The 13,679-nt window shown below is 39.5% G+C and overlaps 1 protein-coding gene across 1 annotated transcript in view; it reads right to left on the reverse strand.

The window, feature by feature from the left end:
- Positions 1–1,198: 1,198 nt before the first annotated feature.
- g6pc3 (glucose-6-phosphatase catalytic subunit 3) overlaps positions 1,199–13,679 on the reverse strand; it is a 37,372-nt gene continuing 24,891 nt past the window's right edge. The window contains exon 6 of the mRNA XM_060848724.1: positions 1,199–3,606. Coding sequence (XP_060704707.1) covers positions 3,243–3,606 — 364 coding nt within the window. The 3' untranslated portion in view covers positions 1,199–3,242. The remainder of the gene's footprint in view (positions 3,607–13,679) is intronic.

Consider the following 13,679-nt stretch of genomic DNA (forward strand, 5'->3'; position numbering starts at 1 on the left):
ATTCTGAGAATTAAAGTGAGGAAATGTTCGTGAAGTCCTCTTTTCATGATGCACTGTCACTCCTGCTGCAAACGTCTTCAGCTCTACTTTATATCAGAATTCATAGCTGGATCTGTTGTCGGCATTTTACTTAGGCTTGTGCCACTTTGAATGATCCTTTGTAAAGCTTTTCCATTTTACCAACTCATCAAGTTTAGTGCCCCTCAGGAGGGTTTAAACTAGTGTGAAACCAGAGTAGTAGGAACAAGAAGGAGTAGGAATTAAGGTAAGTAAGACTAAGAGGAAGATCAGACAAGGGGAGGTTACAGAACATGGCAAGACTGGTAGTCTGAAGTGTATCTGTTTTAATGACAGATAAGGCAATTGAACTTTTAATACCTATAACTATGATGTTGCAGCTATTACAGAAACTTGGTTGAGAAAGGGACAAGATTGGCAGCTTGATGTTCTGGGATTTAGGTGTTTCAGGTATGATAGAGAGGGATGTAAAAGGGGTGAGGCAGTTGCATTATTGATAAGGGATAATATCACAGTTGTATGGAGGGAGGACACCTTGGAGGGCTCATCCAGTGAGGCCATTTGGGGACAGCTCAGGAATAGGAAGGGTGCAATCACTTTGATCAGATTGTACTGCAGCTCCCCAACAGCCAGCGGGTGACAGAGGAACAGATGTGTGGATAGATTATGGAACAATATGAAAACAATGGGGTTGTTGTGGGCAATTTTAACTTTGCCAACGTTGACTAGGACTCCTTTAATGCCAGGGGCTTGGATGGGTTGGGAACTTGTTAGGTGTGTCTGGAATGGATGTTTGAAACAATGTGCATATGGTCCAACAGGGGAATGGGCTAAACTATATCTGGTATTGAGGAATAAGCCCAGCCAGGTGATCGATGTTTCAGTTTCAGGAGGCGGATACAATGGCAATGTTGAAGAGTCATCTCAACAGATACATAAATAGGCAGGGAATAGAGAGATACAGATCACAGAGAGGCAAAAGGATTTTAGTTTAGAAAGGCATTGTGTGTCAGCAGTCTTGGTGGGCAAAAGGGTCTGTTCCTGTGCTGCACTGTTCTTTGTTAATTCATATAACTTTACTTCATTCTTATTTTGTAAAATGCCTTGAAGTTGAGTTCCAGAGGTTGCAATGAAGAGTTCATATTGACTTAGTATCTGAACAATCATTTTATTCCTTTTTATTAAAAAAAAATTCCATCAGACAGAGGCTAAGATTAGGACTGTCACAATGGTTTTGTTTTGCAGCTATATTTAGAGTAAATCACAGACTTTATGAAAGAGAACAACAGTGAGATGACACTGGAATCCAGGGACAGTAGCTGTAAGAAATGAAGAGCGTTACTGAGGACATTAAGACCAGGTCTTAAACTTGTGTTTTGCTCCTGTACCTGTCAGTCAGTGTGTAGCTATCAGAAGGCTGAGAGTACACTTTTGGTTCTATTATAGTACCAGAACAAAACATAATAAGAACCAGAGAAGGCCATTCCATTCTCTAATTGCTCCATAAACCAAAATATCTTATTTTGTGGAATTAACCCTATGTCTAAGAAGAAACAAAACATCAATATGACCTGCAAGACTTGTGTAACGTGACAAAAGGGTATATATAAAAAGGTTTATGTCTGATTTTATTAACTATTAATACTTTTCATTCCCAATTCCAACTTATTTTCGCTAAGCAGATTAAGTCAGAAATGGAAACAACATTTAACAGTACCTTTAATGGAATAAAACATCCCAAGCTGCTTCACCCACTAAAGAAAGACTAAGCAATAGAACGTTTTGGAGCTTTAATAAGATCATAGTAAGAAAAGTCCATTTTAAAGCGTGAGATGATAGTATGGCTTTAAGAGATGTATTTTGTCCAATTTTTCTTTTGAGACGTTTTAAGACAGAGGTATTGAGCTGTATATTTGATTCCAATAAACAGCTTGTGAGGACTTGGTTTTTTTTTTAAAAGCTGGAACAATAGAAGCAGCCTGAATGAGTGGGGTCAAGCTCCCAGAGAACCAGGATATTTAATTTCAGTCTTTCAGTAGCAGTTGATGCTGGGATCTTGAAACTGGATGTGGAAACTATAGTACATCTCTCCCTGCTACTCTCTCTGTCTCAAGTTTTCTCTTGATGTTTTTTCTCCTGGACTAGAGAATTCCCTGCAAGACTATCTATTTTACTGAAGTTGCCTTTGTGAAGTATGTTTTTGGAATGTCACTATATTGGAACAGTTATTGTTTAGTAGTTAAATAATCTATCATTCTGTTAACTTTTCCAGTAGAGTTGTTATTCCAATTGTTTCTTTCTTTTGTTACAGTTTAACTACAGTGTATGACTAAAATGTGTTTTACTTCAAATCTGGTAGTTTGAAGCATCCAGAGCACAAAACCTGGTACTTGCCTTTAAAATAAGAAAAGTTGGAGTCTACACTATCCTCTTAATATATTTTGATGACATTTGGTCTGGTCCATAACAAGTGATTCCAAAAGAACAGAGAAGGAAAAGGGAAGCTTTCCTATTGTGGACTGGGATTGTGTTGGTAGATGTAGGGAACAGAATCAATAATACTTTTATCCAGTGAAGAGGCTTCAGATGTGACCTACATTGGCAATGACACCCCATAAGCAGCTTCATGGGAAAGTGCCAGTCAGTTGTCTCTTTCATTATCCAGTTGAGCTCAGAAATTCCATGTTAAACTTTGCACCTAAACCTACAACTTAGCAAAGTAAACTATGGCATGACCATTCAAGCCATGTCTGCACAACTTCAACAAAAGCATGATTCAAAAATAAATGACACTTTATTCATTGAAAACTTAAAGGAAAAAATGCCCATAGCTTAAAGGAACAACAGCCATCAACTTGGTAACAATTATGACTTCATCAACTACCAGCATAGTGGGTGGTGAACTAGACATGTTTATCAATTGCAGTATTCCTCTAGAGTTTCGAGTAGGTTTGTCCCCACCTGTGGGTATTTAACTTATAAGAATACCTTGGAACATCGAATGTAATTCTGACACACTGTGAAGGAGATCTAGTAGTAATGGGTTGATCGATACTGCTGTCTTTGTAAATGGCCCTGAACAGGAAACATTTGTTTTCAAGACAGAGCTGTTCTGGATTCAGGCAAACATTTAATCTAGGTGCATGTGTGTGCACTTCTAAATATGTAGCAAAATAAGATTAAACCATTTTAAAATACAAGTCATTAAAATACCGTCATTAATACTACTGTTGTTTCTGAGAGTGCTGAATAACAAAAATGGAATGCACTATCCAGGGGATGATAACGATGACTAGGATAGGAACAAGTGCATTCTTCAAGTAAAACAGAGCATAAAATAGAATGCTGGAGTGTTTTGATAGTGGTACATGATCCATTATCTCAATGATGAGCACAGACAGCACTATGCAGATCATTTTCAGTTTCCACGTCATCTTCCATGCCTGTAATCTGGAATACACAGGCGAGGAGAGTCCAAGACCAAGCCCTAGGAGTGCCCCAGTATCCCTGCTTAATGAAGAAAATGGAGCAGTATCAAGTCGAATCCATTCAGGCTTGGCACACCACTTTGTAGCAAGGAGAATTGTCCTAGAACATACAAATATGAATTAGTTCTGAACGTGTCTGTGATTTTAGTTACACTTCCAGATCACCACTTCTAGAAGGTCTGATTCAGATTGGCATCATATCATGAGAATGCTTTTTAGTTTTTTTGCAAAAGTGTTTTTCAATAATTTCTTTGTGGAATTCCCCTGTACACTGCCAAACAGTACTGTAGGCTCTTAGTTCCTCAATTATCTTAGTGTGCTAACTAGTCATTAGAAAACACCTCTTCACCATAGAAAATCTTGGTTTGCACCAGCCAACAAAGTTAATAATAATCTGTTGACAGTAACTATAGAGGAACAGAGAAAACTAAATGATTGAGCACTGCACTCATGAGGTGTGAGAAACACAGTGAAAGATTATAAGAACTAGGAGCAGGAGTAGGCTGTACGGCCCTTCAAGCCAGCACTGCCACTCAATAAGATCATGGCTAACTTTTTCGTGGACTCAGATCCACTTACCCACACTCTCACTGTATCCCTTAATTTCTTTTTTGTTTAAAAAAAAATCTACCTCAGCTTTAAACACATTTACTGAAGTAGCATCAACTACTTCTCTGAACAGAGAATTCCATAGATTAACAACCCTCTGGGTGAAGAAGTTCCTTCTCCATTCAGTCCTAAATCTGCTCTCTGTAATTTTGAGTCTATGTCCTCTTGTTCTAGTGTCACCTGCCAGTGGAAATATCCTCTCTACTTCTACCTTCATAATTTTGTATGTTTCTATAAGATTCCCCCCTCAATCTTTTGAATTCCAATGAATATAAACCTTATCTACTCAGTCTCTCCTCATAAGCCGTCCTCTTCAACTTCAGAATCAACCTAGTGAACCTCCTCTGCATCCCCTCCAGTGTCAGTACATCCTCTCTCAAATAAGGAGACCAAAACTGCGCACAGTACTCCAGGTGTGGCCTCACCAACATAGCTGTAACATAGCCTCTTTGCTTTTAAACTCAATCCCTTTAACAATGAAAGACACAATTCCACTTGCCCTCCTAATTACTTGTTGTACCGCTAGACCAATCCTCTGTGATGCATGCACAAGGACACTCAGGTCCCTCTGCATAGCAGCATGCTGTAACTTTTTAACATTCAAGTAATAATCCTTTTTTACTGTTACTTCTACCAAATGTATGACTTCACATTTATTTACATTGTATTCCATCTGCCAGACCTTTGCTCACTCACTCAAAGTATGTGTTCCTCTGCAAAGTTTCACAGTCCTCTGCACACTTTGCTCTGCCACTCATCTTAGTGTTATCTGCAAACTGTGACACCCTACACGAGATCCCCAACTCCAAATCATCCATATAAGTTGTAAATAATTGCAATCCCAACACCAATCCCTAAGGCACATCACTAGTCACTGATTACCAGTCAGAATAGCAGTCATTTATCCCTACTTTGCTTCCTGTTAGTCAACTAATATGGAAAATTAAGAGCATGAAAGCATGGGAAGGGTTAAAGCATGAAGACCACTGGCAATCTGAGGTGTGTGGAAGGTAGGATGGGATAAGAATAGTGGAATGCTCTTACACCAATTAGCAGAGTAAGGTTAAGGCTGAAAGGTCACAGTTAGTAAAGGTAGTCTCCCTGTTAAGTGTCATTATGACAAGACTGGGACCATAAATATTTGGGACATGACATTAAATATCTAATTAATAGTTAGTAGAGTGAGCTTGAGACAGACTATTGTAATAGATGGAATAGCTAAATATCTAATCATGACAGGTTAGTCTGGAATAGAAGATCACTGTAGCAGAGGTGATAATAAATATCTAACCGTGACATTAGAATAACATTAAGTTGAATATACAACTAAAGAGATAATGGGAACTAACATCACTGGTTTATTGTGTAGCTAGAGTGAGGTACTTTGATTAATATAGTTGGACATGCTGATAAGCTAACAGAAACATGATTAAAAAAAAAGGTTGATCCAAGATGGCGGCGACCTAGCAAGTCTGAGTCTATAATGCCCCTCCCAAGACTTGGGCAAAGTGGGCCACCTGCCTCCACCACACTCACCAAATCATTTAAAATAGTTTTTACTTAATGTAATTAGTTGCTCAGTACTGAATTTAAACAATCTAATCTTCTGTAAAAATGACTAAAGGGAAGGGAGCCCGCAGTTCTCAGCAGGCAGGAACCCCTCCCCCACCCTCTCCAGCTGCAGCTGAGGCATCCGCAGCCGCCCTGGGGGCTTTACCTACGGTGGCGAGCCTCGTGGAAATAATCTCCAAACTTGACGCAAAGATCGAAGCCCGGAGCCAATGGGATTCTCTCTCGGCTGCGCTACAAAAGCATGTCCAAGACATCAAGGAAATCGAGCGCCGAGTTGGAGGGGCGGAGCTAAAGGCTGCGACCTCCAAGACTATAGCATAATTGGCCGTGGATCGGGTCCGGACTCTCGAACAGCGAGTCCAGACCTTAGAGAATCACATCGATGACCTCGATTCTTGAGGTCGTCAAAAAAATATTTGTTTGCTGGGCCTTCCCGAACGGGAAGAGGAAGGCCAGCTTACAGCATTTCTCGAATGGTGGCTTCCATAGTTTTTAAATCTGGAGGCTGGATCAGGCCAGGTAAGGGTGAAATGGGCCTACCGGGTTGCAGTGCATGGGCCCGGCTTGAACCAGCGCCCCCGTCCGGTCCTGTTCCGGCTGCAGAGCTACAAGGTGAGGCAGATGCTCTTGAAAGCTTCCAGAAATTTTGGGAAAGATCCCCAAGCCATGATTTATAAAGGATCCAAGATTATGTTATTCCAGGACTTTTCCCAGCTCTGGTCTGAAAGAGAAAGGCATTTGACGAAGCAAAGAAGTGTTTAAGGGACTTAAACACTCAGTACTCCTTGCGTTACCCAGCAACGCTATGCTTTAACCATGAAGGGTCCGTGTATAACTTCGGATCACCGGGAAAAGGCCAAGGAATGTTTGGACTCTCTTAGATAAATTGTAAGAGTTAGTTGTTGTTTTGCTCTCCCCCCACCCCGGTTTACACATCTTTTTTTTATATGAATTCCTTTCTTCACCCTACTGTTTAATACTATCTTCGGGGGGGGGGGGGGGGGGGGGGGGGAAAAGAGGTTTATTTATTTGTTCTCTACATAGGGATTTTCTCCCTTTTATATATATATAAATATATATATATATATATAATGTAGGTAGGGGAAGAGGTTACCTTATCCTATTTTATTTCTGTCTTTAGGAGCGGGGTTGTTTTCCCCTGTGATTTGTATTACTATATTTAATTATTACTTGTTGAGGTTGTAATTTTATAGTTGTATACGTTTATACATGGTATTAACATTACCAAATATATCCAGGTGTTGGTGTGGGTGGTGGGGGGAGGGTAGGGTGCTCACTATTAACTCTAGCTCTGTAGTATATTTGAATTTTCTTCATCCTATTGCGGGGCGCCTGGGTCAAGGGTGGGGCACTGGTTGGGAGAGGATAAGAGGGACTTTTGGAAAGGAAGTGATCTCCTCTGGGAACAAGGGGGAAAATCTCCATTTAAATATGTTTTATACTTTATTTAATTTAGAAATAGTTTTTTTATTATATTGATGTGAGTGTATTAAAGAGCCTTTATTTTTGTGAATTTTATATGCTCTATGCTCGGGATGTTCTGCGATAGGGTTTCCCTCCTGAGGACTCCCAGACTTGCCCGGATGATTATGGTTAATCAGTCGGTTAAATGGTGCACCTGGAATGTCAAGGGGAGTAATTCAGCAGTCGAAAGGAAGAAAATACTATCAAACCTCAAGAAAGAAAGGGTTGATATAGTTCTTCTACAGGAGGCACACTTATTGGATAAAAAACACTTGAAATTACGACAGGGTGGATTTGATCAGGCCTTCTTTTCTTCCTTCAGCTCAAAAAGTCGGGGAGTTGTTATTCTTATTCGGAAGAATTTCCCTTTCAAAATCCTAAATCAGATAAAAGACGAATCTGGACGATATATTCTAATTAAAGCCCTTATAAATGGAGAGGAATATAGGATCTTAAATTTGTATTCCTCCCCCCTTTTAAATTTATAACGGAAGTCTTCTCAAAATTGATGGCTCTCGGTGCTTGTCATACAATTAAAATCTCCCTCTATAATTGTATTATGGATCCAGAAATAGATAGGATTCCCAAGAGTACTGCAGGAGTATCTCCCAGATTTAGACAATTGGTGGATTTGAACAAAGAATTAGGATTAGTAGATGTATGGAGATGCCTTCATCCACAGGGCAGAGATTTTTCTTTTTACTCCAATCCACATGAATGCCATACCAGAATCGTTATGTTTTTTGCCCCCTTGATTTTTTAAAATTCCATATCATCCTGTAAAATAGGCAGTATAACAATTTCTGATCATGCTGCTGTATATATGGAAATCAAGGCGAAGAACAATGAGACCTCTCCCCGGCATTGGCGTATGGACCCCTTCCTGATGAAAGATAGTAAATTTGTAAAGTACTTTTCTCAAGAATTTAAAACTTTTTAAGAAATTAGTTCAGGTACGGCTAGCAACCCATCAATGATGTGGGAGACTATCAAAGCTTACGCGTGAGGTTTGATCATTTCATACTTAGTGACCCAGAAAAAATTAAAGGGAGAACAACAGCGTCTGCTCGAAGCTCGCTTAAAAGCAGCTGAAGCAGCAAATTACCAAATTCTATTATCAAATTACAAAGGATTATGGCCCTTAGGACAGCTCTAAACACCAGGCTTACCCAAACGGGAAATATTATTTGCAAAACAAAGGTTATATGAATTTGGCGATAAACCTGGTAGATACTTACCATTTCTCGCAAAGAAAAAAAGGCCCCTCAAACTATCATGCCTATCAAGGAAAGTACGGGTACTCTGACTCATGATCATAAAAGGATTAATGCAATCTTTAGAAAATTTTATTCTGAGTTATATAAATCACAGGATTGCGAAGTCAGAGCTAGGAGGATGCAGTCATTTTTTAAAAAACCTGACCTTTCCGGACCTAACTCCGGAACAGGTATCAGTCCCGAATGTTCCCCTAGCAAGCCAAGAAATACTTGACGCAATCAGGCAGCTTCAGAGTGGTAAGGCACCTGGCCCAGATGGCTTTCAAGCTGAATTCATAAAGAATTTACAGGAATATTGGCTGATCCACTTATGGATATGTATAACTATTCATACAATCAGGGCTGTCTCCTGCCTTCGCTGAAAGAGGCAAATATCTCTCTCATCCTCAAAAAATGAAAGGACCCAGAAGATTGCACGTCATATAAACCAACATCCTTGGTACATGTAGATTTTAAAATCCTCTCTAAAACGTTAGCACTGAGGCTAGAAAGGGTATTGCCACACATCATAAAGGAGGATCAGACATGGTTTATTAAGGGCTATAGATCATCCAACAATGTTAGAAGGATTTTGAATGTGATTCAAGCCTGCCATCAGGGAAAGATACCAGGAGTAGTAATCTCATTAGACGCGGAAACGGCATTCGACAGGGTTGAATAGCCATATTTGTTTTACACACTGGGAAGGTTTGGCGTTGGAAAGGTGTTTACCAAATGAGTCTCAACACTGTATAATGATCCCAAAGCAGTTGTGACTACTAATGGATTAGGCTCAGATAGCTTCAGTGTGGGTAGGGGCTACCGTCAGGGATGTCCTCTTTCGCTATTTACGCTAATAATTGAGCCACTAGCAGAAGCTATACGGGCTGACCCTAATATAACGGCCCCGAGGATTGGTACAGGTAAACATAAAATTACCCTTTATGCAGATGATGTTCTTCTATTTCTCAGTAATTCCCTGATGTCCGTGCCTCGCTCAATCCAAGTTATTAATACATTTAGTGTATTTTCAGGCTATAAAATTAATTTTTCAAAATCGGAGGCTATGCCAATGGGTGGCCTTGCTCATATATCCCACTTATTGGACGGATCCCACTTTCCCTTTCTGTGGTCCCTGGAGGGTTTCTTATATTTAGGCATTTTTATTACCCCAGTATTTGGTCAGTTATACAAGGCTAACTTTGTGCATTTACTGGAAAGGATAAGATAGGACCTCCAGCGATGGGGGTTTCCTGCCTAGGTAGAATAGCACTAATTAAAATGAATGTCCTGCCCCGTCTCCTATACCCTATGAGAATGCTTCCGGTGATGCTGCCAAGGCTGGCACTACGTAAATTATATGGCTGGCTGGGTTCCTTTATCTGGAATCATAGACGGCCCCTCATTAAGCTGAAGAAGTTACAGCTTCCACAGGCAAGGGGAGGATTGGACTTCACAGATTTTAGGAAACATCAGTTAAGTTCCCTATTAAGTTACATAGCTGATTGATTGCGGGTCAGACAAGACCCAATCTGGCTGGACTTCGAGGCTTCTCAAGTAAAATGTCCACTTATTAACCTCGTTTTCAGACAATAGGAAAGTCATCACGGATCACTGTAAAAACCCTATAATACTAAACACAATTAAAGCTTGGAATATAAGGCGGCAAAATGAGGGCAACTCACATAAAACATCCCCCTATGCTCAGATAGTGGGAGCATGGGGATTTCAACCGGGGCTTACAGATGTCACTTTCAAACTCTGGAGATCCAGGGATATCTCCTGTTTAGGGGATCTATTTAAAAAAAGGGGTCCTGATGTATTTTGAACAGCTGCATCAGAAACTTGGATTACCTAATGGAGACCTCTTTCGATACTTCCAAATTCGAGATTACATACAGAAGACAACTGTGCTATTAGATAGTCTTTATAAATCAGATAGAAAATGTGGAGTGCTATGGCCAATGGGGTATCTTCCGTCAGCACTATTTATCATTTATTACATGATGAATTATTGGGAGATATGGACAATCTGCTTAAAACATGGGATCAGGATTTGGGACTGGAAATCTCTATAGAAATGTGGAATGACATTTGGGAAAATGCCAGAAGAATCTCCATCTGCAACAGAACTCAGACCATTCAGCTGAAGATACTTCATAGGGCCCACATAACACCGGACCGATTGACAAAATTTAAGGCAGGAGTATCTCCAATGTGTCCCAAATGTAAAATAGAGGTGGGCACTCTTGTACATTGCTTATGGACCTGTCCTAAGATCCGTAGATATTGGACTAAAGTAGCGAGTGCTCTGACAGAAATCTTAGGAACGGAAATTAGAGTGGATCCTGTATCTCTCCTTTTAGGCTTTTCGAACTTACCCTCCCTGGATATGCACGGGAAGAGATTATTTTCTATTCTCTCTTTACCAAAAATATTTTGGTAAACTGGGTGGCTGAGTTTTGAATCAGCACAGAATAATCATGGAATGTATTCCCCTTGACTTCCTTACAAGTATGGTGCACCAAAAGACCAAATTATTTCATAAAATATGGCAGCCCTTCTTGAATTACATAAATACAGATATTTCGGCCATCCTAACAAGGGCTTTTATTTAATTGAGATGGCGAACCTGGCAGGTCCGGGGCCCCTTGGGAGAGGAATCCCGCACGAATAAGAGTTTTGTTACGATCTAATGTTAACACATTCCGAGCATATATCTCACTACTCAATTTCTGTGTTATCCGTTGTTTTTTCTTTCTTCTCTGAATAATGCAAGAGACTTAATTATACACTCTGGTTAGTTGTAGGTTAGATTAGTAGTTAGTTGAGTTTTATCTTTATTTCTCGGTATCTCTTTTTTTTTCTGTTTGATAAATTTTATTTATTTAAGGTTTAATTGTATATCAATGTTTATACTTGGGATTTTTTATTTGAAAACTTGTAAAAATGTTAAATTTTCAATAAAAATATCTATTAAAAAATATTAAAAAACCATGGACCCTGAGGTTCGTGGGGATTCAAGAATCTGCTTTATCAGCGTCACGGTTTTTTGTTTACAAATAAAAGGCCTACTTCTTGAAGAACTCTGTGTCTCCTGAGGATTCTCTACATTTTCTCCACAACACTAATCCTCTATCCATGCTAATACTCTACCTCTAACGCCATGCATCCTTATCAGAAAAGACTCAGATGGCTTCACAGACTTCCTGGGATAAATTCTTTCACTTACCCTGGGTTGGAAATGTGCACTGTAAGATTTTTTTGATTTAATAATATATTATATATTTTTACCACAATGCTGCCTAGCCTCTGGTCCTTTCTGGAGCCTAAAATTGTGTCATGTTGCTCCTCATCATGGGCGTGTTCCTGGCATCTAACCCAAGAGAAGCAGTTGTAGGCATCAATTTACAAAATAAATTTGACTGCATTTATTGTGAAGTGAAACGTTTGAGCTTCCAGAGTGTGTGTACCTGTCGCTCGAGCTTTTTCAACAAGCAACTTAGAGGGCTACTATGCAGATGCTAAAGGTGTGAACGTTGCTCGTGCAAAGCAATGTCCAACTACACAAGGCCTTGTCCAACCAGACAAAGGCTTATTGAACTGTGCAAGGGCTCATTTCATTGCAGAAATAAGTACACGGAATGATAAGTTGATTCTTAAAAAATGCTGCTGAGTTGTTTGCCAATGCAACAATAAATGTAGACGAGAAGCCTCTGACAGGATGAACAGCAAGCAGTGAAAAGGCACATACCATCAAGTGTTTTCGGTGCATAGAGCACTGGAGTGTCACAGTGAGGAAATAGAATTGCAAGGTTGGGAAGGGGAATGGAGTGGACAGGCCTCAGACCTCACTGTGGAGCTTTGAGAAGGTGGGGCAGGAACACTGCAGGCAGACAGTTGTTTGGTTGAGAGTGAAATGGTTTTAAGTTTACCCCCAAACCTGCATGCCTGCTCCGGTGAGTGAAGAGAAAGAATTATGTGATCCCTCATGTAAACAAAAAAAAATTAAATTAGATGTAAACTGGGAAATGGACATCTGAGGAATACTGTATAATGAGAGTGGACAGTCATTGGCTTCTTGTAGAAGCCAAGATAAGGGAAATAACTCACTGAATTAGTGCACAATAAAGTACAGAAAGGTTAGGGCAATAAATTAGTCATCTTGGTTTTCTTCCCTAAATTTTCTCAGTGGACCCCCACTTCCATCATGTGAAAGAAAAATTGAAATGAACTCCCTCACAACTCCAGATGAAAAGGTTGGACATTTGCCTTAATCTATTCCATTCATTTTATTTAGTTCTGAATGAATTACTGCTGGACAATTTATTCACAAACTGACTCTGCATCATTCGCATTTTTCTTCAACTCAGCACTAACCAATTTAGAAACTTTCTTTTCACTTGCTTCTACCAATGTTATCCCCCCAACTACCGCAACAGTAATTGCTTTTTTTTAAATTTGCCATAAATGGTAGCGGGCCGCTGCAGTCTATGTGGCATGAATATACTGTCAGAATTGTTAGTGAGGGAGTTCCTGAATTTTGCCCCAGTGAGCTTAAAAGAGCGGTGACCTTTGACTAAGACGGGATGGTTTTTGACTTGTACAGGAACTTACAGAGGATGTGTTCTTCCAAGTGACAGAAGTCTCGAGTTTATTTGGAAGGTGCTGTCAAAGAAGCCTCAATGTGTTGCTGCTGTGCATCTTGCAAATGGTACGAAAAATACACAATAGTTTTGAAATAACAAATGTTTCTCTAAATTTGAAATTGTTTCCGACAGATTGTTTGATTACCTGATAAATGTGAAGCTTTTGGAGTAAATTAAACATTTAAATTCACGTGAAAGGCTATGTTTCTGCTCTTACTCCATTTCTCTCTCCTCTAGATCAAATGGACTTAATTAATTCAAAATTAAGGCAGAAAATATCTGGAAACAGAAGAGGTTATGAGGGATCCAGACCTGCAGCTTGAAAATGTATTAGCTATGTTCTAGGCATAATTTAATCAATTAAATTGCCTCTATTTAATTAATCAATTTATTACACAAAGAATAAATCATTAATTCAGAGTGATTGCTTGATCCGCAGTCCAAAGATTAAATAAAGACGACCTGTTAAGTACGTACAGTAGTTCATCAGATCCTACAGGTTTTATTTGCTTGTTGGCTGAGTTCTTTTGATTCCAATCCACGTGTGAGAAATTGAAATAAATATTTAAATAGAACGCCTCAACCTCTAGTTGAAAATTAAA

This window comes from Hemiscyllium ocellatum, chromosome 32, assembly GCF_020745735.1.
Source record: "Hemiscyllium ocellatum isolate sHemOce1 chromosome 32, sHemOce1.pat.X.cur, whole genome shotgun sequence".
Lineage (NCBI taxonomy): Eukaryota > Metazoa > Chordata > Chondrichthyes > Orectolobiformes > Hemiscylliidae > Hemiscyllium > Hemiscyllium ocellatum.